Consider the following 25,901-nt stretch of genomic DNA (forward strand, 5'->3'; position numbering starts at 1 on the left):
GCAGAATCGAAGGGTGGTTTTATCAAATTGAATCTATTACAACTTGTATAAATCCAATGTACTGAAATTGTTAACAAAACAATTACATATCTAATATATTAGATAATAATAATAATAATAATAATAATCAAGATCTAGCTGACTTCTTCCTGGCTGCTTCAACGTTGTCAAATGTGAGGGTACCACCAGGTAGCTTTAGGAGACCGGGCTCATTCTTGAGAATCTCATCTGCTTCAGCTACACAACACAAGTATCAGTTTATACGTGGATGAGATAAAGGTATACAGTATATGTTATTTAGCAACTTGTAGTTTATATCAGTTAATTGTGTTCACCTCTGATAACAGATTATTTTGAACTAAGATAATAGTTTTTACAACCAAAGGTGCTAAACAGCACAGACTTGTAAGGATTAGCACTTTGATCAGGTTATAAGTCAGAAGCAAAACTACAGAACATAATAACACTATGACAGCAAATCTAATCACCAGTGTTGGGGGTAACGTGTTACAAGTACCGCGTTACGTAATTATATTACTTTTGTGGTAACGAAGCAATATAACGAAATATTCTGCCAAAAACAGATAATATAATTCAAGTTATTTACTTGCAAATGTAACACGTTACCTAAATAATGAAGTTACTGTAATGAATCTAATATTACGTAATATTATTACTTTAAGTAACGAAGTTACTAATCTTGTTAGTAATCCACTGAGTAACGCCTAGCCACTATGAAGTAACGAAGCCTACTGAATGAAGCTTATTCACCAGCTTCTTGCTTATAACCAAGATTTGCACAATGTCCAACAACGCAATCATGTCACGTGATAAAGTGATAGTTTCACACGTGACAGATTAAGGCTGTGGACACAAAGTAATATAATATGTAATATTATTATAGTTACTTTATTTTATGGGTAATATGTAACTGTAACTAAATAGTTCAGTTGTAAATAATACAAGTTTAAGGAAAAATTAGAAATTTTAAGTTCGATTAGGAATCATAGAAAAAAAAAAGGGAAACAAGGGAGGTTGCCTACACCTCCAGATAAACTAGCGAACATTTAATCCGTAATCCAGTCTATACTAAGACCAAGATTGAATTAGGGATTAAATGTTCACTAGTATATCTGGAGGTGTAAGCAACCTCTCTTGTTTTCCTACTTTTTTTTCTATGATCCCTAATCAAACTTAAAATTTCTAATTCTTGTTTGTTTACTTTTTTTGTAACAATACTTTGACTGGTGAACCCATGCATACCGCATCAAAAGAAAGGATGGCACCAGAATTAACGTTTTCGTCTGAATGCGCACCCCAGCTATCACAAACTACTTCGAAAGTGCAGTGGCCATTACGCTTCGCTTTCAGCTATTATTATTATTAGCACTTTACAGTGATCAGCTATGTTCAGCCCATTACACAGCGCTACAGACGGGAAAAAGAAGTGCCTCTGCGATAATCCAGTCACCACTATCCAGGTAAGTCATGTCTTAAAAGAAATCTTTCCAGACAGCCTACGGATAGTGACGTCATTGCTTGCTTTAAAACATTATCTTGTCATGAATATGCTTACTTTTCTAATACTTTACATCAGAAACAAGTCAACATTCATAATGATGATATGGTTTGTAGTACAAATGTAGCTAAGCTAGTCCAACAAAAATTTAAAAATTGCTATAATTTATTTACTGTGCACTATCATAATTACTGAGTGTAACAAGGGGTTGTCTAATACAATATTGCATGGGAGGATCAAAGCGCCAACAAGTATTGTATTTTCCATACAGTACCAACTAGCTACACACCTGTACTGTATGAGTCATAAAGTACAGTTATGTGGAGAATTGGCCATATACAGTACGGCAGTACACTTGGGTAAATGTAGTACAGTTATGCAATACAGTTATGTAAGGAATGTTCTGAAAACAACCCAGCATGAATGATCACGTGCGTGACATTATATACTAGTTAAAGCACCACCATGAGTGTAGTTTGGGAAAAAAATGGCATGAGGCCATGGGAGAGACTAATACAGCACGAGGCAAAGCTGAGTGCTGTATTTTGCTCAAGACCATGGCGGTGCTTTAACTGCCTTCTGTTCAGCTTTGTTTGTAGCATTCATTTTGTAGACCCGAACCACATCTGTTTTCAGCCATCAGACAGTCAGAAAGTGTCTATATAGTACAAATTTGGTCATAAAACAAACAGATAGCGTCATTTTGGCTACTTCTGGCGACTTAAAAAATGATCAACAGTGCTGTATAGAACTGTATTTCCTTTCAATGCTGTATGGAAATAATAGCACTCTTGATCTTCGTCCACGCAAGTGCTTTAAATACTACCATGGTGAGTGCCTTTTGAAGCCACTTCAGTAAATTTGATAAACATACCAGTACTGCATGCATACTCCTATCATATTATGACTTCTTATCTGGAAGCAGTAGGTACAGTTTTCGAAGCCTATAATAGGCTCTGTCAGTTAAATAGAGGACTTGGTGAATCTTGGTTTTAATCAGTATTTGTTTAATAGCTGAACATTTTTATTAAATTTATGGTTTCAAACTTTCAATATTGATGACTTGACTAAGTCTATATATCTAATCTATGACAATCAATTCATAGGACATCAATATGGGTCTCTGGTGGGATAGTTAAAAAAACATTTTTGACTGCTCTATTAGAGTATTTGATTGTTTTAGCAAAAGAATCCAAGCAACGCTGCAAAGAAACATTGTGCTGTATATTGCATTTATCAGGCGGGTCGTTCCTCTTCCCACTTTCTGTTCCCATCCCGTTTCTGTTTTCCTCGAATTCTACTTACCCGTTGTTGACAGCTTTGGTAATTCTAGTGTTTCTGTGGGTTGTGTTTATAGTTGTGACTCACCCAAAGTGTGTTTTATTGCCACACAAAAGAAAATAAAACATAAATTGGTAGAAAATATAGCACACTTTGGCACTGTATGAAAACTAAAACATGCTTTTCCCTTAGAACTTGCACATTTAAAATTAGTGGTGGATGACTGCATGCTTCAAGCATGAAGCATGCTACCAAACAGATATGAATATTTCACTCATATTTCAAGATACATCTTTCAAGCTATACAATAAATATAATTTTATTTTTACTTATTCACCACGTGACACCTTAACAACAATTTACGTACCAACAATCCTCTCCATCTTATTACCAAATGCCAGGTCTAGCTGGTAGGCCATGATGAATGAGAGTGGAACTATAGGTAAAATAATTCCTGGACGTCTTGATCTTGCGAACCTGAAGTGGTAGATAAGTACAATGATATCACTGACATATACTGAGACTAACATGTACGTATATAGGGCAAGAAGTACAAACGTTACCAGATTATCAAAATGTATTGACTTCACCACCACCCTTCATTATATAAATTCACACATAACATCACATCACATCACCTTCACATTAATTAATTAACTCATTAAAGACTGCAATCTTTTCACAACTTAACTCTTTTGTCATTTATGCTGTATCTGTGTATATGCAAGCCCCAAGACTGCAGCCAGCTTTGGGGATTGCCTTTTGTCTGTCTTTTTTATATCTTACTACAGCAAAAAAATTAAAGACCTTGTATACTATTTCACTGTAACTTGAGTGAATTTATTGTTTGCTAGTTAACTAGTTTGAACTGCTTAATGTGTTTTATGGACCAGTCTCACAGACTGGACTACAACAAAAGAATAAATCTATGCTACCTCCATCACTACTATTATGCATGAGTACACGTATTTTGTAAATATCCTAATAAATAAGTGCATGCCACTGTTTCAGTCCACTACACAGCGTTACAAATGAAGAAGAGTATGAAAAGCGTCTCTGCAATCAATCTAGTTGCTATGAAAAATACTGATGAGATACCAACACAGCCACAGGGAAGCCGCATCGCGCTATCGCAAATCGACACCTTGCTGGCATTGTCAGCAAAGAGTATTGGAACACAAAGGAGCAAGTCTGTCCATGATGTATGCATTGTACATAATGCGGTTGACGAAAAGGCACACCTCGGGACAAAGTGATGTTGAACAGTGAAAAAATCAAGCCCGTAGCTATATCCATTGTCGACTTATACATCAGTTAGTTAGTTAGTCAGAATAAAATTCTGTTGAGTAGAAAACTTATAAAATTCCAATAGAAACTTTGGGGTTGGTCTGAAGACATTTTTGGGCTTGACTGTACCTAACCAATACTGCCAAGTTGTCAGGAAGGGAAATTGAGGCTGGCTTTCAATATTATTGTCTGGAAAAGCCCAGTTCTGATATACAGTAATGGCCACCGTTCAAGTTATTGTAGTCTTGTACCCAGACCTTATTTCCTTGGGGGTGGTGCTTATCGATTGGAGAATATAAGTGCCCTCCTCGGAGAGGGTCTGGTTGAAAAGTGTACAATGCGTTCTGTTCCTCATGCCACAAAAGGCTTTGGTTAACACCAATTAACATTCAATAGAAGTTGTTGATTTTTCAGAACAAAAATGATATGGGCAAACAACCAGACCCTTTTTGAGGGGGGGGGGGGGGGGGGAGAGCACTTACGATCTCCAACTGGTAAACGCCACCCACAAGGAAATAGGGTCTGGGTACAAGACTACACAAATCATCCGTATTTTTCTTGGTGACTGGATTGATTGCAGAGGTGCTTCTCCTACGTTCTTCATTTATAGCACTGTATAACAGGGTAAACATAGCTGATAGCAAAGTGTAATAGCTACTTCACTTTTGAGTCAGTAATTGATACCTGGGGCGTGCGTTCAGACAAAACATTAATTCTGGTACCATCTCAAAATTATGTTTTGAAAATGATTCGACAAATCCTGCTATTTGGTCGGACATACTCAATAGTACAGTACTAAAACTTTCAAAAAGTTTTCAGACATTAGCCAGAAATGGTCGGAAAATGGCAGATGTCTGACCATAATTTCAGGTTGTGCCATCCTTTATTTTAATACGGTATGCGTGGGTTCACCAGTCATAATAATGTTACAAAAAAAGTAAACAAACAAGTATAAGGAAAATTAGGAATTTTAAGTTCAATTAGGGATCATAGAAATAAAAGTAGGGAAACAAGGGAGGTTGCCTACACCTCCAGATATACTAGTGGACATTTAATCCCTAATTCAATCATGGGCATAGGCTGAAATAGGGATTAACAACGTCCACTAGTATATCGGCAACCTCTCTTGTTTCCCTACTTTTATTCTAATGGTTCCTAATCGAACTTAAAATTTCTAATTTTTCCCGATATTATACGTACTTGTATACCACAAGCAATCTGAGAGTATCTAAAATACAAAAATTTCCAGACCCCAGAGCTAGACTATACCTTTTTGTGTCTGAGTAGTTATATCTTATCTTACCTAATATACAGTAGAACCTCTATTAATGGACACTGGACACCTAATTACGGACCGTCTTACTATGCCATGGTCCCCACCACAGTTTCATTGCCTATAGTATATTACCTCTGAAAACGGACCCTTTTTTGTAATGGCTAACGGACAACCCATATGCATGCATTGAATATGTGCTCAATAACGGTTGGAGTTGCAGTTTACCCTTCACACTATTAATTAGTATACAAGAAACTCCATTCACAAGAGACAACATGCGACCACACCAATTTATTAGAATATTCATGTGTCGAGTCAGTAGCTCAAGTTGGAGGACTGTCGTGGAACATTTAAAGAAAGTTTAAGCTGAGATGCAGTGTATAAAAATAGGTAATTATGTGAACCTAGAGAAGAATTAATTAGCTACATACAGTGGAACCCCTCTAAGACGGACACCATTAGGGAAATGAAATATGTCCTTTATATGGAGGTGTCCTTATTTAAGGGGTTTTCTAAAATTTAATATAATCAGTTTTAATGCACGAGACTAGACCAAGTGATGGAGCAAGATGGGTTATGTGGTACCATGTGAACCAGATATGATCAGTTTATTAGCAACAGAAATGATGTTATTGAGCATGGGTTACCTATGGTGTGTAGCCTCTACTACACTATTCAGACAAATACGCACCACAAAAATTTTATACATGCACGACTTGTCCGGATTACTCCACATTTCATTAGATGTAAAAATGGTTGGCTATACAAATTATTAGTTTATTCTGTAGTGCAGTTTATTCTTAAAGTGCACCAGCTACTATTTTCAGAAGACCTGGGTAAGAACATTAACAGCAGTAGTGTATACGTATTCATATGGCTTCTCGTAACTTCAGCACTTTGTCTTGTACTTTGTAGCCAGAGACGGTGGCTTTCTGCATTAGCTAAGGCCACATCAAGTCAAACCTTAGTTTCTGGTCACCCGCCAGCATGGAAAACCTGAAACTCCAGTTTATGAGGACTATTATTAATATTGCTTAAGTGCATGTGACCCAGCAAGACACTGATTCAAAGATCGAGATACTCTAATAGAGCAGTCAGGGATTCTAACAGGGTAGTCGTACTATCCTTAACTGCAGTTAGGTATACATATCGCACTAATAAAATGTTTTTGACTAGTTTTGTCTTTGATTATATAGTTATTAATGTCCATTACCAGTAACCAAAGTAATTTGAGTAGCATTAACCACTAATTTAAGGTGGCGCTGAACCGATTAAGTCCAGCCGCACAAAACAATTTGTTTCAACCCACGCGCTTAATGAGCTATTTTAGGGTGACCCAAAACTTTGTTAGTGTACAGCTTAATCTACGCCTTAAAAGCTGTTGTGATAGCCTGGGATGCTTTAGTTTAGCATACAAAGTTTCATGAAATAACACGCCTTCATTTTTCGCCTATAAAACTCTGAAGTCTTTACCCAATTTTTTAAATAACTTGGCCAATGAACAACCTAGCACTAAGCCACTTTGGTTCCAACCATTTCTCACCTTTTAGAACTATTCTACGCTTTCTTTTTCACTGATAACAACATGGAAAGTAGTGAAAACACACACCCCTGGGCTACAACATTGGCTAACAACTCCATCAAATCCGAATCGCGAAAATTCGAAGCGTACTATTGTAGAGTATCGCTTACCCAATGCCTATACCAAATTTTGATGGTCTGTGGTGCATAATTTTGAAGTTATTTAGCGAGAAAGGAGATGGCGTGGCCAATCAGGGCGCGGTCCGTATAACAGTAATCATGCGACAGCAGCTGGTGCCGTTCGCCAGTGAATTAACCAGAGTTGTGACAAGCTTATAGTTTTAAAGTGTGAATAACGTTAGTTGTATCAACAAAAGTAGTTGGGCAGTCTGACAGGGCTTGTTCTGTTAGTCAACTGAGACGCTTCGCTGTGGTCTATGAATTTCCACGTTTGTTCGCGCATTACCACAAACATGCTGTACAATTAACTTTGTGCGGCTGCCCTTAATCGGTTCAGCGCCACCTTTATAGCGTCAGATAGGCTGTTTGTTTTGTTTTTTTGTTTTGTTTTTCTCTGCTTTACCAGTTAGGCACCGAAGGGTGAACACTGGAGGCAAAGCCTGTACGAGATGTTTACCACAAGCCAGGGAACCTAAGCGAACATCGCTTGACTAAAGTGAAATGGGACAAATACCTAGAAGGGGTTTGAAAAAATCCATACCTAGCCTGACTTTGATTAAGCCATAGCTTTAAATTTCAAATTCAAATGTGGTCCTCTCATGATTAGTCTAGAGATTATAAACTTCAACTTCCTTATTACTGAACACTGGTACAGAAAGCTGGTAACATTAATTTGGTGAACTCAAACTTCAACTTTTCCATGACTAGAATTTTATGGTGCAAGATTGGTAAGTCCCTTAATTAAAACATCAACTTTCCCACATGATCACTGAAAAGCATTCTAGCCTGGAGCACTCAATGACTCAAAACTTTGACAGTTACTTTTCTCGAGGTTTACTGATTCAGAATAGAAGGCTGGAATCACTAATACTTCACAATTGAATGAAGCATTTCTAATGTGTAATTTCATTTCGGATTATTTGAACAAAAAAAATCACAGTAATACTTTCCTGACATAGCTAGCTAGTTATTGAAGCATTTCATTTGGAAAGCTAGATGGGCAAGACATTTCCTATAGTGCTTAGCTATACGTTGTTGTGTTCGGTTGTTTTAAAGCAATGTAGCTAGCCATCAACAATTTTCCTAGTGCATTTCTTGCAGAAGCATAACTACTTATGCTGCTCGTTAACCTTGACTAAAAATAAAATCAACATGAATCTGCTATATAAAATAGTACTATAATGTGTCATCACAGTATACATTACTGGTGTATATGACTATATGTAAGGATCTATAGTCCTGATCATCCACCCGCCCGCATCCTTTGTTGGCTAGGGAGTGACCAGAAACTAAGGTATGACTTGGAGTGGCCTAAATGATGTTAGTTCGATTGATTGTTTTAACTGGCAACAAACTTTAGTTACTTGTGTCCACCATTAGTAAGGTGTTGTACTGTAGTGCTTGCCATGTCTGGGAGTTGTGCAGTGTCCAGTTTACAGAATAGAGAGGTGTCCGCTATTGAGGGAGCATTAATACACACAAGTATTGGAAGTTGCATTCGGGACTTTATTAATTGTCCGTTTTAAAGAGGCTGTCCACCATTGAGGGGTGTCTGTTAAGAGAGGTTCCACTGTATTTCTTCCCTATGTTGTCAGTCTGTTGCTATTCATGCTACATTTCTGGTACAATGTAGTGTACACTTCCTAAATGCTATACGTATTTAGTCTCCAGGGCAGTGCTTAATTGGTAGTTTATTCTTATAACTTTACCATTAAAAATGGTATGTGAGCAATGCTTTAAAGTTCAATTAAAACAAAAGTTTTATTAATTAACAAAAGACATACTCCAACAGAAGTCTCTTAGTACTAAGAGACTACCACAACAGTTAATTAGATATCACTATGCATGCAAGAATTTGTTAACCACTGAAATAATGTCAACAACCTAGAATCTATAGCTACATAATCTTTTTTAATACCAGTGCTAAGGCAGGTAATGGTGTCTTACTTTCCCAGAAAATGGGATGCGTTGTCATGACAAGTGGGATTATAACGTTTGCATATGACTCTGCTTTCAATTCTTTTATCATACACGAGCAGGGTGGAGCAATCCATTGAGCCTAATTGTGGTAGTTTAATTTCAACTGGAGATAGACTACTCGTCTGGTACACCAACACAACTGTACAAATAATTTACTCCAGGAACTTTGCAAATTTCAATATGTTTCACTTACTCAAATGATGCAATACTTGTTGGTGCCACTAAAGTAAACAGCATGTATCACCAGTCAACCACAGTAATCGCCTGGCTCTTCAAAAGGCAGGTAAATTTTGAGCGGAATAGCCTTTTGTAAATTCTTCACTGACTTAGCAAAGCAGTGATATGAGGCATAGTTACCTTTTCACTACTGGCTGACCATGTTAGACACCAATACCAGCGACTTGCATTACTGCTTCGTAGGAGTTAGAATGATGTAATGGATTATGTTGCATCATTCTAGCACCTTGAAGAGGCTGGTATTTGGTGTAGACACTCAATTTCTTTGCTCCATAAAGAACATGCAAGCATGACTTCAAAGTGTCCATTGTTTAGAGGTTCCACTCTACTAACACCACTCTCACCCTGCCAACATTCCTGTAGCTGCTGTGACATAGAATCCACCAAACCAGTAGCACATATCACGTGATCTGGCCAGTTGTTGAGCAATCATCCTCTCACGCATCAACAACTGCATCTGTATCTGTCTCTCCATCTAGTGTAAGTGTAGTGACTCGTGTTGTATTATTAAATACGTACCATAACTCTTTGATTGTGTAGCATAAACTCTTGTTGCTTCTTTAGGTTTTCTTCCATCGTCTCTTTCATACCGCTCATGATCATCCCCATGTTTCTCCTGTAGTTTCTACAATAGTCTAAACCTTTAAGACAGATTTACTGTGAGATTGTAACGGTACGTTCACTAGGGGGAAAACACTGCGCGAAAACAAGGTCACTTCCTATACATAGCGCGTATAAAACGCAAAATTCTTGTCACGTGTCTACACCGACTTTGCTTCTTTAATTTGCGACGATGTCGATATTCGCCGAGGCAGAGAAGCGACGAGCAGTCAACAGGTTTAAGAGTAGAGTGGATGTTGATGTTGATGGGAACGTACAAGAGGTGAGCTGGTGCTGTTCACGTGACCACGTTACTAGTCCTTGATGGTTTCAGTTCGACGTGAGGGAGGATGAGGAACAGAACAAGAAGTTTGAGGAGATCATTGAACTTTTGTTGGCAGCTGGATACTTCAGGGCTCGTATTAAGGGACTTAGTCCTTTTGACAAGGTATAGTGTACTGTGTGTACATTGCTTTACCCTGAATCAAAAGTCAAGTCCATCTACTATCATCACATGTTGTGTTAGCATTGTACATCATCAAGGGGGTGTCACTCCAATATGCACTGTGCTATGATCTGTGACCACAATCAAAGCTGAGGGGTCCACATGCTCAGTATTGTTTGTGTAGGTGTATATATGCCATCCTCTCGGCTGTTGTCAGTCCTCTAGAGTCGACTGTGTGTTTCTAGTTTAGGCCACTCCAAATAAATTTTCTGTTTCCCATCCACCGTCCGCATTTGGTTACTGTCAGCTCTAAATCATTCCATTATTCCATATTCTTCCATTGTTTTCCGGTTATTCTTGCATACTGACAGACTCCAGTGTCAGCTCATGTGTCAGCAGTCACAGACTTCACCTTTGTGCTATTTTGCAATTTAGGAAAGAACAAGCTTAAACATGCTTTTATGCAGCTTTTTATGTTGTGCCAGGCAAATAATGGCTTGAATAGTATAATGAAATAATGAAAATGGACCGCCCACCTGCATGCAAATATGCCTGAGTCCAGGACGGGAAACAGAATTTATGTGGAGTTGCCTTAGTAGTGCTAGATGGCCGTCTAAGGGCATGTGTAGCTTGCTGGGATTTCAGCCCAAACTTCTTGCTATAGCTAAGAGTATTACTTAATGGACTCACTCACAGCTGGTAAGTGTGAATCTCGGTTCGTGTACCTGTTACTACACTCGACTGCGGTACCTGCCATTGTACCTGGTGGAGTGGCCACTTTCAAGGCTACTTTACTAACCCAGTAGCAGGAAACTACTCTTACAGGAACAAATAAATGAATCATCATCATAGCTACAATGCAAGAGCAGTTCGAGATTGGTGAAAAGTAATACGGAAAATATCTGTTGAATCTGGATGTTACATAACATTGCATCATAGATTGCTAATGTAACCTAAAATATATGATAACAAAGATGCTTAGGATTTCAAGATTTCTTGAGATTTCCAATGTCGCGTACGAGATTTCAAAGGAGTTTCGAACCCCTCGGTAAAAGCTGGTTAAGATGAATATTCAGTTTTGACGGTTGACTTTCTGATAATACATCTTGATTGGTTCTGTTTATATTAAACCAGGTTCGTATCTGGTTTACTAAAATTTTCTGAAAAATGTGTGTGTGTATATATTTGTATAATTATTTGTTTGCCTTTGCACCTACATGAACAAAACTTTGTAACCTGTACATGAGAACACATAATTCCTGTGTTAAGCTTCCTGACAAGTAAGCTTTAGTTTAAGACGATTAATTCATGCTGGTTTGAAATACAGGTGAAGCACATGTCATTAACGCCTTTCACTACAGTATGTGTAAAAACAACCAAAAATGGCGTATCTAGCCTCATAGACTTCCAAAAATAATGAAATTCTTTGAGGTGAGGGGGGCATGTCCCGTATACTTATGTCAATGGAAATGAAGGGCAGCCTTGAGCTCGAGACTTTCTCAACAATTAATATCAGAAAACATGATAGGCAGACTATAAAACAGTTGAGAAGATACTTCTGTGCATAATTTATGGTTAATGTGCTTAGTTTGAATTACGCTTCCTTGTCTTGATTCGTAATGCTGTGTAAAGGGTTGAACATTGCTGACATCAAAGTGTAATGGATACTTCACTTGTCAGACGATAATTGATAGCTGGGGCATGTGGTGCCTTTTTTTCTTTCAATGCAGTATGCGTGGGTTCACCAGTCACAATAATTCTATTTTACTAAAAAGTTAACAAACAGGTACACAAAAAAATTAGGAATTTTCAACTAGAGTAGGGACCATAGCACATCGATAAAAAGTACTGGATTAGTGCACGATATTAAATCACAGTACAACAATAAGAAGTGTTATATTCCTACTGTGCACAAGATGCCATAATGGGAATGCACAGTAAGGATATAACACTTCTTATTGTTTTACTGTGCTTTAATATCATGCACTACTCCAGCTTGTTTCAGTACTTTTTATTGATGTGCTATGGTCTAGGCTTGTGCGATAATGAAAAAACCTATATCTCAGTAAATTCCGATAATAAAAGCCTATTTATCTCAATGAACGATATTATCTTGATAATGATCATACAATATAACACTGAACACTAAAGAACTTTCAAAGTAAGTGATGGTTGTTAAAACAAAAGGTATAGTCTCACAATAAACAATATTGTTATACCATTTGTCATACTGTTACTCAGACTTTGGGAATTACCTTCCCTTCGGGTTTTACAGGCGTTTATCAACTGAAAAACAACTGTGCAGGCCTCATAGACTACCAGTAATAGCCTATCCTTTTGAGTTAGAAAGGGGGTGTATCCCCTACATACGCGAACGAAAATGAAGAGCAACTTCGAGGCTTTGTCGAGAGAATTTGTGAGAAAAAACATGATAGTCAAACTGTAAAGATACTTCTGTGCGTAATATGTTGTAAAAGTGGTTTGTTTAGCAAGCGCTTCCTTAGCAGTCCATAGCAACATAATTGAAGAATTACAAAAATTTCATTCATTACAAAATCCGAGAATTAATGTATTATTGCTATAGTTATTGTGCAACCAAAAACCTATTATAAAATCGTAATATATAGTTGCAGACGAGTTAGCTAGCTGCATGGCGCCTGGTTTTTACAAGTGGCACAACATCAACTTGTTTTAGTATACTTTGTTTGTACCTGGCTTGTTCTTCATTATTGGAATGGTTGGCCATATAACATCTAAAGGACTTTGATTAGAAAAATAGCAACTCAGTTGTTACAGTATGTGTATGTGAGGGGAAGTTAGTCTGACTTGGGGTCCCTCCTCATTTGGTTAATTGTTTACTTGTGTGTTTTCAAAGAACTTATGAATTCAATTCCAAGAGCTCATATTGTGGTAATAATAAAGCATGCATGCATGTTCACAACATAACCACATACATTACACAAAACACAAAATACGGTAAGGGTATTGCAAAGCATTGTTAAGTGCTTTAATTCCAAAACTACTTAACACTGAAAATTTGGTGGTCCATTCCTTGATAGATAAATGGAAACTCAGAAATGGTATGAACTGTATATGTCAAGATGGATACATCATGCTGTAGTTTAGTATTGTACACCATATAACATGTGTTTACTGTGAGGACTTTAACCTCATGTTTAGGGCAATCCAATACCAATACTTGGTACACTTAAGTTCTCACTAGTAGTAACGTTTTGTTCTGTGCATACAGAAGTTATGTTCTCACAAATAGAATTGTGTCTAAGAAATAGTAAGAATCTTTTTGTATATTTTTTTTCTGTTTTTAAACTTGATAGTGCTGCAAACAGCACTTACTGCATGCCTGAATCCACTGATGACAAAGTGTTCAATCAAGCATGTCAAGGAAAGAAGCTTGATGAACAGCCCTTGGTACTACACAAAATAGCTAGAGCCTAAGAAGAAGAATAAAGCATCAGACAAGAACTACAAGGAGAAGTGACAATGAAATACAGGTGGAAGTGCACGATGTGACTGGTTCAACCCTAGGCCGAAGCGTCAGACAAAAATGACAAGGATGAAATTTAATGCTACTGGAAGTAGCTATAATTCTGTCTTTGTGCCACTCAGTGAGTCTTTCCTGTTATACTGTACTTTGGGCAGATTCTTGAAGGAGTCATAGTGAAGATGATTTTCTCACTAACTCTTCCATCGCTCATTGGAACTGCCATCATAGTATTGCTTTAACAGTCAACTGTCAGTTTCATTTGGTCATTACATTTATTGCAGTCTTCGAACCTACAAAGGAATATGATACCTGGGATGGTCATTTTATACAGGCCTGTTGAGCATTAGACACTCTCCCGTTATTATATTTTGGTAGTACTTTTCTATCAGAAATGTTGACAACCCTGCTTTAGTTTGCAAATATATATATGCACTTAAAATCTGTTGTACAATTATACAATAAGCTGTATTTACAAGTTTTCCTTCAGATCACTTTTCACATCCTCATGCCCCAAATACGTAACAATCAATAACAAGAGTGTACCAAGGCTGTTTTGACTTGAAAGATTCGTGATGGCATATTCAGTGTAGTCCATCCATCCTCTACTGCGTACACAATCTTATTATTTACTGTTTAGATTTTAAACCACACAAGTGTTGTGCATATTATTATTGACAATACACTTACTATACTAAGCAAGTTCAATGTATGCACATGTCACGAGTCATGACTTTTGTGTTAGCAGTCAGTGATCATTCATGTGTTGGCAAGCGGGAAGATACACATAAAAGCCGTACACAACTCTTAATATCATAGCAATGAAGTTTGTTGCTGCGATAAATCCACCGAATGCCTGAACATTTGCTGCAGCATTATTAGCAGTAACTATGGACATCAGAATTCCTGCTATGAATTGAAACAGCCCCAAACCAGGTACGGATAAAATACCAATCCCACAAAAAAAAAACAGAAAAAGTGCAAGATCTTCATTACACTTAGCAGCTTCTGTAGTCCCTTTGGACAGCGTACCAGCTACAAAGCATCCAAACACTTGTCCACACAAAGCACAAGCCATTAAAATGAAAGAAACATATGGCAAGTTTGAATTAGTTTCATCATAGTCAGATCCAAACGATAGTGTACATCCCAATGAAATAACTTCCACTGCTATACCAATAAATGATACAACAATATCAACTGTAATTCTTTTAGCAGTATTAGAATTGCCTTCTTCCATACTACTGCCTTCTTCAGTATCAGTATAAAGTGGGGTGATTTTGTTGTATGGCAGTTTATATTGCTATAGCCTCAGACATTCTTTTGCAATTCCAGGAACAAGAAATATTTTATGTGTGTACATAGGTATATGAAACTGAAATACCACAAAGATGCAGGCCCTGCCAAATCAACAAACCTCAAGTGTCCCTTGACAAGTGATCTTATGCAGCAGTGGTGTTTAGTGAATCCATTGCAAGATGTGATGAGATAGCAGTGTCCACTGTCCAGGGGGGTTTTTGCGCATTCTATGGTTGGATTTATAGTGTCTTGCTAGTAAGCACCCTTAGGGTACCTGCAGCCCACTTCTAAATGCTGAAGACGAACAGTGGAATACGTGAAAACTGTCTCTTAATATTTTCGCTGCTGTTTATTATGCCACTATACAACACTTATTCCTTACCCTGGTATGTAGTAATTGAATATGACAGCAATAGTTAACCAGCAATCAACTAGCCAGTAGACAATATCTTTCAAGATATCCTTAGAGCAAGCTTGAGGAGCAAGCTAGTCTCGCCAGCATGGCCAGACCTCTAGACTTGCCTCTAGTTCAGTGCAGGGGCTTACCAATTAGAGATTTTTCAGTATGGCTACTTATAATCTTTAATTGATAAGCCCCTGCACTGAGACAGAAATCTAGCAGCGAGACTAGCTTGCTTGCTCCTCAAGCTTGCTCTAAGGATATAACTCGAAGGATACCGTCTACTGGCTAGTTGATTGCTGATTAACTATTGCTGTCACAATCAATTCCCTGCACTGCCTGCAGCATTACACACCAGGGTAAGAAATAAGTGTTGTATAGTGGCATAATGAACAGTAGCGAAATTATCAAGATAAGAGACAGTTTTCGCATATTCCATTGTTCGTCTTCAGCGTTTAGAAGTGGGCTGCAGGTGCCCTAAGGGTACTTACTGGCAAGACTCCATAAATCCAACCATAGAATGTGCAAAAATCAAAAATATGTCAGTCCAGTAGTCCAGTCCAGTAGTCCAGTCCAGTGTTCCAGTCCAGTAGTCTAGTCCACTGAATAGTAACCCCTGTGTCCAGGGTATAGCAACTTGGTTCTGTAGGATGATGTTTTGGCACATATTTGTTTTGTCCATGCATGGCTTCATTTAAGGGGGGCACTTTGCCTCCTTGACAAACTCCTCCCCCCCTTCCCAAAAATGTTAAGCAAAAGTTTAAATGAAAGTCTCAAATACACCAACAACCCTGCTGATCAAACAAAATACATGTACACGACATGTACATTTTGGCAGGAAGGTTGTGGACACAAAGTAATATAATATGTAATATTATTATGGTTACTTTTTAAAAATTAAAATGGGTGATATGTAACTGTAACTAAATAGTTCAGTTGCAAGTAATATGTAATTAGTTACTTTTAAATAGTAAATGCCCCAACACTGCACATCATGTCATCATTACCCCTTGTCCTCTCCCCCCCCCCCCCCCCCCAAATCTTTTTTCTCTCCCAAGTCTTTTCCTAGCCATGGTACATACAAGTACTTGATGAATTGTATTTTACTCACTAGGGTTTGCTTCATATGTGCAGTGCAGATGAATGTAGCATATTGTTTCCTATGTGAATCAAGGTTATGTATCAAGGTCATTGAAGTCCGTTTTTAGTACATTTTTTTTGCTACGTATTTACCCCTACTCCAGTCATCTCTTGTTCACACTATGGGCTGTTCCAAGTTTTGAGCTGGAACATCCACATTCAGCTATTCTTTGTTATGCCACTTAATAAAACTACTAAATCGTATTACTGTATGCCAATAGGGCGCCCATTTTGCTGATGTCAGTAGAACAAAATGGTTAGGAGTCTTCCTGAACATCTTGTGGTACAGAGTGTACACATGTTGTAGAAAACTTATTCGAGTGTAACAGATACTCATTGTGTGGCCAACAGAAGCAAATTATTGTAGAGTTGAATGCGTTCACATTGTATCCTAGCCTGGGTCAACCTGCAACTCCCTTGGTGAGCAGTTCAGCATGGCTCAACTGATTCACACTTCAATTTTACTTTAAGCCATACCGTGTTGTACCTACTGTAGGTTAGAAGGTAGTGTGGGTGTTATGGTGGTATATATATATTAACTGTCTTGCTGTTTAAGAGTCACATACATACATTCACAGGTGGTAGGTGGGATGACTTGGTGTATTGAGGCTAGCAATTTTGATGTTGATGTGGATCTGCTATTCCAGGAGAACTCCAGTATTGGACAGAAGATGTATGTTATTACTGTGTTGTACGTGTAATCCCATTAGAATTAGTGTTTCACTATAATTTGTGTGTGTGTATGTGTGTATATGTACGTACATATGTATATGTTTGTACATATAGATGTGCAACCTATTCCTATGAAAAATATCCATTCATAATAGTGGCGTTACTTTATTTATATTTGTTGTTGTGGTGTTATGTCACGGATGAAAATTTAGCCATGCATATGTTAGGCCTGTGTAATGACCATAATTATCTTGATTGTAATGATTGATAAATGATATATTATTTTAGATGGCTAGAAATGCATATCACTTGCTACTACCACGAACACTTATCATTGCTGTAGTGCACTAACTGAGAAGATAGTAGTGGTGTTGCCTCGTATGAAGTGTCCTCATCGACTTGACCCTCACCAGATCCAGGGTCTTGACTTCATCCACATATTTCCAGTGATCCAATGGCTGGTGAAGAGAGCCATTGAGACCAGAGAAGAGTTTGGGGACTACATTCGTTCCTACTCTGTCTCCCAGTACTCCAAGTTCCATACCACTCCTGATGAACTAGAGTTTGAGTCACGCAAGGATAATGCAACAGGAACAATGACTGGACTGAAGGTGTGTGTTAGTGTTTATATAATAACATTACAGTAATAGAGTTTGTGGACTAATATGTGTGTACCAACTAGGGGTTCTTACTACAGGGTTGTATATGTGTAGCCTTTTAGGATCTCACTACATAGTACATTTTTTCTGCTTGTATGTTACTTGTTTTTGTCTGTCACAGCAAGCATACCAACCTAAAAGAAAGTTCAAGAAGCCAGACTCGGCCAATGAAGCTGATGAGGAGACACAAGTCAGTATGACACTACTGGAATATGGCAGGTATGGTATAGGTGGTTATCTTTGAAGGAACATTGTGGTTTTGTATGAAATTTTGTGTGAATTATTTGGTATGACCAATGAATGTTTCTTATCAGTGCCAGTTCTTTCATACCTGTTTTTCAGCCTGATTTTACAAGATCACATATAATATTCCTCTGTGCCACACTCAGCTATATACCAGAACTGTGATATTGACTGTTCAATTAGAGTACTTTGTAGATGTGTGTTTTATTAGAGTAGGTGGTCTGAAAGTAATGCCTTTATAAAAGCTATACTTGTCATTTATTATTTCTTGTAGACGTTATGGGTTATCAAGATCAGTCACCCAGGTAGGTGGAGGTTAGTACTCACTGTAGTGATGATGCCTGTTAACACAGGAAAGTGCTAAAGCAGCTAAGAAGAAGGCTATGGCTGCTAGGCTTGGTAAAGGAGCGGATGACGATAAGGCGGCACAAGAGGCTGAAGCAGAAAGGATTGCTGAAGAGGTTAAACATGTGATATTAAATATGTATAGTACACTACATGATAATCCATGTATTGACAGTAATGTGGATTAACTGCTGTGATTATACGTAATTTATTATTACAATGTACATTACAATTTTATTTTGTATAGAAACGTATCAACACTCTCATGGAAGAGATGGCTGAAACTGCAGAGGTAACATATCCATGTTCATGTGCTTGTTTGTAGCATCTGTGTATGTGCGTGTGCTCGTGCTCGTGCGCATGTGTGTGTCTGTGTGCAATTTTTCATGTTCATATGCATGTATGTGTATTAAGTGTGTGTACTGACTTGAGTGAGTGCCTTTCTATCATGCACCATCTGTTACTGTGTTATGTATACTCTAGGGAACTTTGTCATCATCAGCAGTTGGTTCAATCATGGGGTTACAATCAGCTGAAATACAACAGATGGCAATGGAGTATGAGGAGAAGGTACAATAGGAGTGGATGTCATTTTGTGTTTATTGTGTGTGACAAGGAAATTTAATATTCCAATGTAATGTCTTGGTGTTTTATTCAACAGAGGGTTGGTCGTTCTACTGGTGACAAAGAGGACAAGCCATCAGGAGCCCAAGCACACCAGAGAATGGTCACTACACTACAGAAGCAAATAGGAGCAAAAGAGAAAGAGAAGGAAGAGGTTATATTCATTGTACTGTATGTTTGTAGTATCTGTATAGGATGTTGTAAGTTACAAGTCATAAAGTTACTCCTCCCTCTGTTTACTGTATGTATTGTATTACTGTTCAGGTTGAGACCAAGTACAGCAATTGGCACAAGGAGTATAGTGAGGCACAACAGAGGATGGCTGAGGTACAAGCTTATCAGCAGAAGATTGCAGAGGAAATGCAGAAACTAAAAGAACTGGAAACTGAAGAAAACAAGAGGTGTGCAGTGGGTTACTATATATTGTATGGGGTACCATAAGGTACTGTATGTACATGTAGGAGTTGTATACATGTGGCGTATCCACATCAGCCTCTGTACTACTTTGCAATAATACGTGATGGAGCTAATCATACAGTACAGTACTGTGTATTAGGGATCATGGAGGCTTGGGCTTTTCTGGCCAAATTATCACCCAAAAACCAGACAATCCTGGTGCCTTGGCAGTACTGGTTAGGTATAATCAAGCCCAAAATTGCCTTCAGTACAACCATAAAATTAATGCTTTCAATAGATACCTGCACATATATATTGGAATTTTTACTGACTGACCAACTGCCTGATGCCTTCAGACAAGCATAACTTGATAACAGCTAAGGCTTCAGGCTTGATTTTTTCACTGTTCAGCGTCACTTTATCCCAAGATGTGCCTTTTGGCATACTGCAGTACATGTAATAGTTGTAACACGGGAATGAGGGCTTTGCCTGATATGTATGCCCGACTGCCCGAGGGCAGAGGGAATACATTTCAGGCAAAGCCCGAATGCTCCGTGTTACAGATAATATGTAACACTTTGCATGGGTAGATCAAAGAAATAATCCCTTTGATTTGGGCAGATCAAAGGAATAATTCCTTTGATTTGCCTATTTGTGTTGTTAAGTGTTTCTTTCTTTTAAAAACTGCTAAAATGTATATAAAACCTATATAGGCAAGATGCACTTTACATTATGACAATTGAGTCTACTGTGGCTCTCAATTGAGACGAACTGAATCCCACAATAAAACTATCTCTTGGTGATATAGGTTTCTTATACATTTTGAAAACCTTGCATAGTAAGTGCTAGTGCTATAGTTGAAACAATTTTGAAACTATACCAAACCACATTAAAAGCACTTTACCAAACCACATTAAAAGCACTTTCAAGTACATCAAAAGTACTCTCAAATACATGAATTAACTTCAAGTTCAAAGGCTTTTAAACTGATTGATTTGATAAATTTAAGGTTTTAAATACAACTTCAAAGTATTGCATAATAGTTGCAATTACCACATTCACCCCTGATCTTCCTTATATGTCAAAACAGCGTAGTTGTAGCCCTGCTACATTTCTTATGTAGCCCAGCTAGCAGGGCCTGCTACATTTCGTATGTAGCCCAGCTAGCAGGGCTACCTAGCTGGGCGGCTCCTTTGATCTGAAGTGTGAAAGTGTTGCATACAATATATGTATCATCATACAGCCGAAGGTGTCAATTTGCAGCAGCACCATGCATGGCTTCCCTACTTTGTAAATGGGAATCGTCTGTTTTCCATGGCTGCTGGGTTGATTGCAGAGGAGCTACCAAATTTCAGGCTTGGGGTCAAATACTTTGAAAAGTAATTAAGTACAAATACTCTGAAAGTATGAAATACAAATACTGTACTTATACCCAGGATGTATTTAAAATACAAATACTTTTAAAAGCATTTAAATACTCTTAAAATCCTTCTGTACTTTGATCTGAACTACACGTTACTAGTGCAACCACCCAATAGTACACGCTTGTTTTAATATTGTTATAATAAAATTTCAAGTGCATGGTAAAGGCAACTGACCACTCATAATAGCTTAGTAACTAGCTAGCTACTTAACTTATTGAATACATATCTTATAAACATATGTTCCTCAAATTGTTTATCAGTTAAATGGCATCGATCAGGGCGAAAGAATTTACCTGCAATGCTAAATAGTCTTTCTACGGGTGCTGAGAATGCAGGTAGGTCTTCTTCTTGTGGTATGCAGGGTGAAAGTAAGTACTCTTCAATAATCGTGTTTAAATGCTTGGAAGTATCAGCAGTTGCAAAGTCAGAATGATTTATTAAATCATTGAAAAAGGTTTTCATTTTCTTGGCTGGAGGTTCAGAGTCTTCCTCTGTGTGTTCAGAAATTTCAGAAGCAAAGTATTTGAAGTATTTTGCAGAAAGTATTTTAAGTTTTTACACAAAGTATTTAAATACAAATACATGTTGTTTCAAAACTTTAAAATACAAATACTTAAAAATAGTATTTAAATACAGCTAAATACAAATACTCATGTATTTGACCCCAAGCCTGCAATACTGTTCTTCATTTGTAACGCTCTGTAACGGGCTGAACATAGTTGAAAGCAAAGTGTAATGTTTACTTTACAAGTCAGTAATTGATAACTGGGACGAGAGTTCAGATGAACACATAAACTCTGGCACCATCCTTTCTTTTGATGCGATATTCCCTGGTTCACCAGTCTTAATAATGTTACCAAAAGTAAACAAACAAGTATAAGGAAAAATTAGGAATTTTAAGTTCAATTAGGAATCATAGAAAAAAAATGTTTCCCTACTTTTTTTTCTATGATCCCTAATCAAACTTAAAATTCCCTATTTTTTTCCTTATACTTGTATACTAATGTATAGTATTTGCTAGTTCACATAATCATATTATTATGTTACAGTGTCCTGAAGCAACTGAGAGCACTGGTGGGTATGAATGAGAACCTGAAGAAACAAGAACACCAGTTTAAAGCACATTGCAAGGTATAACACAGCAAAACGTGATTACTGTTTGTGATATTTTGTTCAGCCACTATTGTATGTGTATTCCAGTGATCATGATTTAAAGTTGTATTTCTTTGTTACATTAGGAGGAGATGGAGAGGCTAAAGATAGCCATTTCTAAACTACAAAGTGGAGAGGGAGATGAAGACAGTGAAGAAAAGGTCAGAGCTCTCATCTTGTTTGATTTCGTACTTAGTAATGTTATCCTGTAGGAGAGATTGACTGCTATTAGTAAACAATTAGAAGCTGATAAGGAGAAACTGCAGAAGATACGATTGCTGCTTGCTCGTAAAAATCGTGAGATTGCCCTCCTACAAAGAAAGATTGATGAGGTCCCATCACGAACTGAACTCACTCAGTATCAGAGGAGGTTTATTGAGTTGTATGGACAAGGTATGTGTTGCTGTGTTTAGTTGTCAAGATACTTCATAGTGGGGATCAAAGTATTTTATATACAGTTACAGAATACTGGATGGCTAAACATACTGTGAATTTCTGTCCATTTAAACATTGCACACTGTGTATCGCATACTGAGTATTGTGTATTGCATTATATACCACTTTAGTGTGGGCGTTCAAAGGCGCCGCTCGGTGTCTAACTGGAATATTGCCTGGGCAATATCATGGGAAAGTGGTTTTGCCCATGACTTTGATGCCCAGTCAGTTCAAAGAAACAATATGCTTTGACTCATTATATTGAGCGACATAGAGCTTTGTATTGTGGGATTTGTTTTTATAGTGGTTGCTAAGCTTAATATATTTTCAAAGATAGATTAGTTGGTTGTTAGTAAAGGATAATGAAGACACAAAATAAGTGTTTGGGTGATCGTGGATGCGTATTTCTACCCACCGCGTATCAGCCTTTGAACAGACCACAGAATGGCAAAACTACTACTGCTACGCTGAAATAGGTTAGTAACTTACAGTCCTAAGTACTTAACTTAATATAATAACTTACTTACTGTCCCAATAGCGAAGGTAGTTGGCTTAACTTAGTACAAAAATGATAACAATATAAACTCCATCCCACAATCACAGGTTTTTTAACATTATGTGTTGAAGCACAATAACGTATTAATGACGTTTTAAAGTCTCTGTGAAGCAATTGTGGGATTTAATTTTAATACAAACTGTACAGCAGTATGATCTCTAAGGTAAAATTTCTATTACAAATAACAAACGCCTAAATTCTATGTATAAGAAGAAAAAAAAGGGAAAAGTCCATAATGATTAATCATCAAATATTTCATCATAGTCAATACCTTGCAGTGTTTCATCACAAATACGTTGCTCTTCCTTACTGGCTGATTGATGCAGTGCCTGGCCAGAAAATGCAACAGAGCATCCTGTAAATGTACAACCATTTAGTATAAACGTTGGTGCTGTTGTTGCAGGTAATAGACTACTAGACATGGAACTGTTACCAGCTCATGAGGCAATACTCGTAAATACCTATCCAGTATCTTCACATGGCATCTTTCTTTATCAACTTCATATTGCCTAACCACTTTATTTGTTTGATTAAGTGAGGCAAATCCACCTTGGTTGTTTTTTGATCCGCGTTCAGTGTAAACATAGCACGCAACCACCTTACCATTGACATTATCCATTTGTCTTTTGATTTGAGATAATTTCAAGCTTCTGTGTTCTAAACCTCCCCTGAGACAAAAGTTTTTTCCATTGTAGAAAAACACAGCATTTAATAAACCAGTAGGATGATCACACCACTATCCCATAGCACATCCTCATCACTTTTAGACAACACAGGGGTAGTTTTTGTCTCAGTGCCAATTCCACTACTGTGTAGTCGCCTGAACACAGAATCACATACATTTTTTAGAGGCCGAAACACTGGATCCTGGAATATATTGATTTGTATTTTTGGGTTAATTTTCCGTAAGTGCCTTTGAATTGCTGATAATAGCATTTTTAAACTCCTAGGAGTGTATTGACTGCCGTCAGCCTTACGTGTTTCTGCAACATATTTGCAAAGCCACTCGCATATTTCTTCGAAATTCTTGGAAGCCAACACTTCAGGAGGGCACTGTTCTGAAGAATATCTCCGATTTCTTGCTACTCTCCATTCTTCAAAATTCTTCAGTGCCCACTCAGTATTCTTCATTGTAGCTCTTCGCAGGTGACATCAAACGAAAATCTATCTTCGGATGTTTCCACTTCTTCCTCATTGTACTCGCTATTGGACTCTTTCGATCTCTTGCAATTCTCATTTGAAACCTTCGTTTGATGAGAGATTTGGGTGCCCGTTTAGAATCTTTCTCCATTGGCTCCTCACAGCAAGTACACCACCCAGGAATACCTAAACAGAACTTCTTTGCTCCTTCCTTCGTAATTCCTGGCCTCAAACTCGTCCGTATAAGAAAGAGACTTGCTGACAACTTCAGCATGTGGTTGGCCATCACTCATACTGAACAAACCCACAATCAAATGTTCTGTGCATGCTAAAGGAGAAAACGTTTGGATAACGTAGTAAACCCATGATCGATTTGTTGTGGCTACTCTATAAAAGAAATGGACCAATGGATAGTTTGTTTTTTCACCTATTAGGTGAGTGCACCCCAAGTGATATATATCACTTGTGCCATGGCTGCTTGGGATTTTGCTAACATATACACCCACAGCCCTCGGGCCTGCGGCCCTCAGGCTTTGGGTGTATATATATCAGCAAAATCTCTCGCAGCTATGGTATAACTATTACATAATCCATGTGATATATGTAATATGCATTTCAAGCAATAGTATGCAATGTTCATACGGACAGAAAATCCACAGTAGTGAGTCTGAGCAAGTCTACCAAAAAACATATCAGTGAAGTTAAGGTCTTAGTCAACTTTTGCCGTGTTGTCTCTGTAACACTTGTATAGTGGTTTTTAATCTTGAAACAGTTGACTGTGCTACATTGTATCACATAAACTTTAGCTAGTAACTTTGTAATTATTGTGGTGTTAAACTGCTAGTGGCATCCACCCTAACTGAAACACGTCAGTTCTTTACACTTTATAACACTCTGGAGGATCAGAAAGCATTCATGGAGAAAGAGGTCAGTGTACATGTGTAAGAACTGAATTAATAATTTATATTTTGCTATTCTCACAGTTTGGAATCTTAACTCAAATTCATGAGAACTTTGACATGTGCGTACATGTGTGTGTGTTGTGTGTGCGTGCGTGCATGTACATTTATTGTTCATGTAAATTACCGTAATACATGACCTAACTGCATGCCAATCATTACAGGGCAATGAATTCAGAAAAGAACAAAGATTTGTTCTTGAAACAAGTGGAACAGATCTTGGATGGAATTAAGAAAGACAAAGAAAGGGTTGGTATTTAACAGTTGCCTAGCTGGTTATTAGATGATGTTCTCATATAGCTTAACCGTCGTCGACAAGATGAGAAAATGCAGCGAGACAGTTCCAATGATGTATACCTTGAGCTGGTAGAAAAACAACGAAACTATTACAAGACTGTTAAAGATTTCCAAGATGTGAGTAGAATATATTAAGTGTGTACTATTGTTACACCGAGTAACTTGTTTTATAGGAATGTAGAAAGAATGAAATATACACTGCTAAACTGAAAGCAAAACGTGCACAATAGGCTACTATAATGTTTTCTTTGTGGTAAACATGCAATATTAGAGTGGGTAATATTTTACCATATTGAGTGTTTAATTTCCAACCTATTTTGTAATGGTGTTAA

General features: G+C 37.6%; 2 protein-coding genes across 2 annotated transcripts; one reads left to right on the plus strand and one right to left on the minus strand.

Annotated features, from left to right (window-relative positions):
* On the minus strand, nt 1-10,025 carry LOC136255328 (plasminogen receptor (KT)-like). Its single transcript, XM_066048064.1, has 4 exons — nt 9,801-10,025; nt 9,626-9,756; nt 3,168-3,277; nt 1-237 (listed from the first exon to the last, which is right to left on the minus strand). Exons 1-4 carry the CDS (start codon nt 9,888-9,890, stop codon nt 128-130), a joined length of 441 nt encoding a protein of 146 aa, XP_065904136.1. The 5' UTR covers nt 9,891-10,025; the 3' UTR covers nt 1-127.
* Nucleotides 10,012-25,901, plus strand: LOC136255326 (coiled-coil domain-containing protein 93-like). The gene is made up of 19 exons (XM_066048062.1): nt 10,012-10,164; nt 10,216-10,329; nt 17,246-17,340; nt 17,683-17,950; nt 18,120-18,217; nt 18,516-18,546; nt 18,595-18,702; nt 18,834-18,878; nt 19,070-19,156; nt 19,248-19,364; nt 19,475-19,611; nt 22,080-22,161; nt 22,269-22,343; nt 22,395-22,575; nt 25,158-25,240; nt 25,297-25,334; nt 25,437-25,521; nt 25,573-25,686; nt 25,743-25,901. The coding sequence occupies exons 1-19, from the start codon at nt 10,075-10,077 to the stop codon at nt 25,797-25,799; spliced, it is 1,905 nt and encodes a 634-aa protein (XP_065904134.1). The 5' UTR covers nt 10,012-10,074; the 3' UTR covers nt 25,800-25,901.

This window comes from Dysidea avara, chromosome 5, assembly GCF_963678975.1.
Source record: "Dysidea avara chromosome 5, odDysAvar1.4, whole genome shotgun sequence".
NCBI classification, from domain to species: domain Eukaryota; kingdom Metazoa; phylum Porifera; class Demospongiae; order Dictyoceratida; family Dysideidae; genus Dysidea; species Dysidea avara.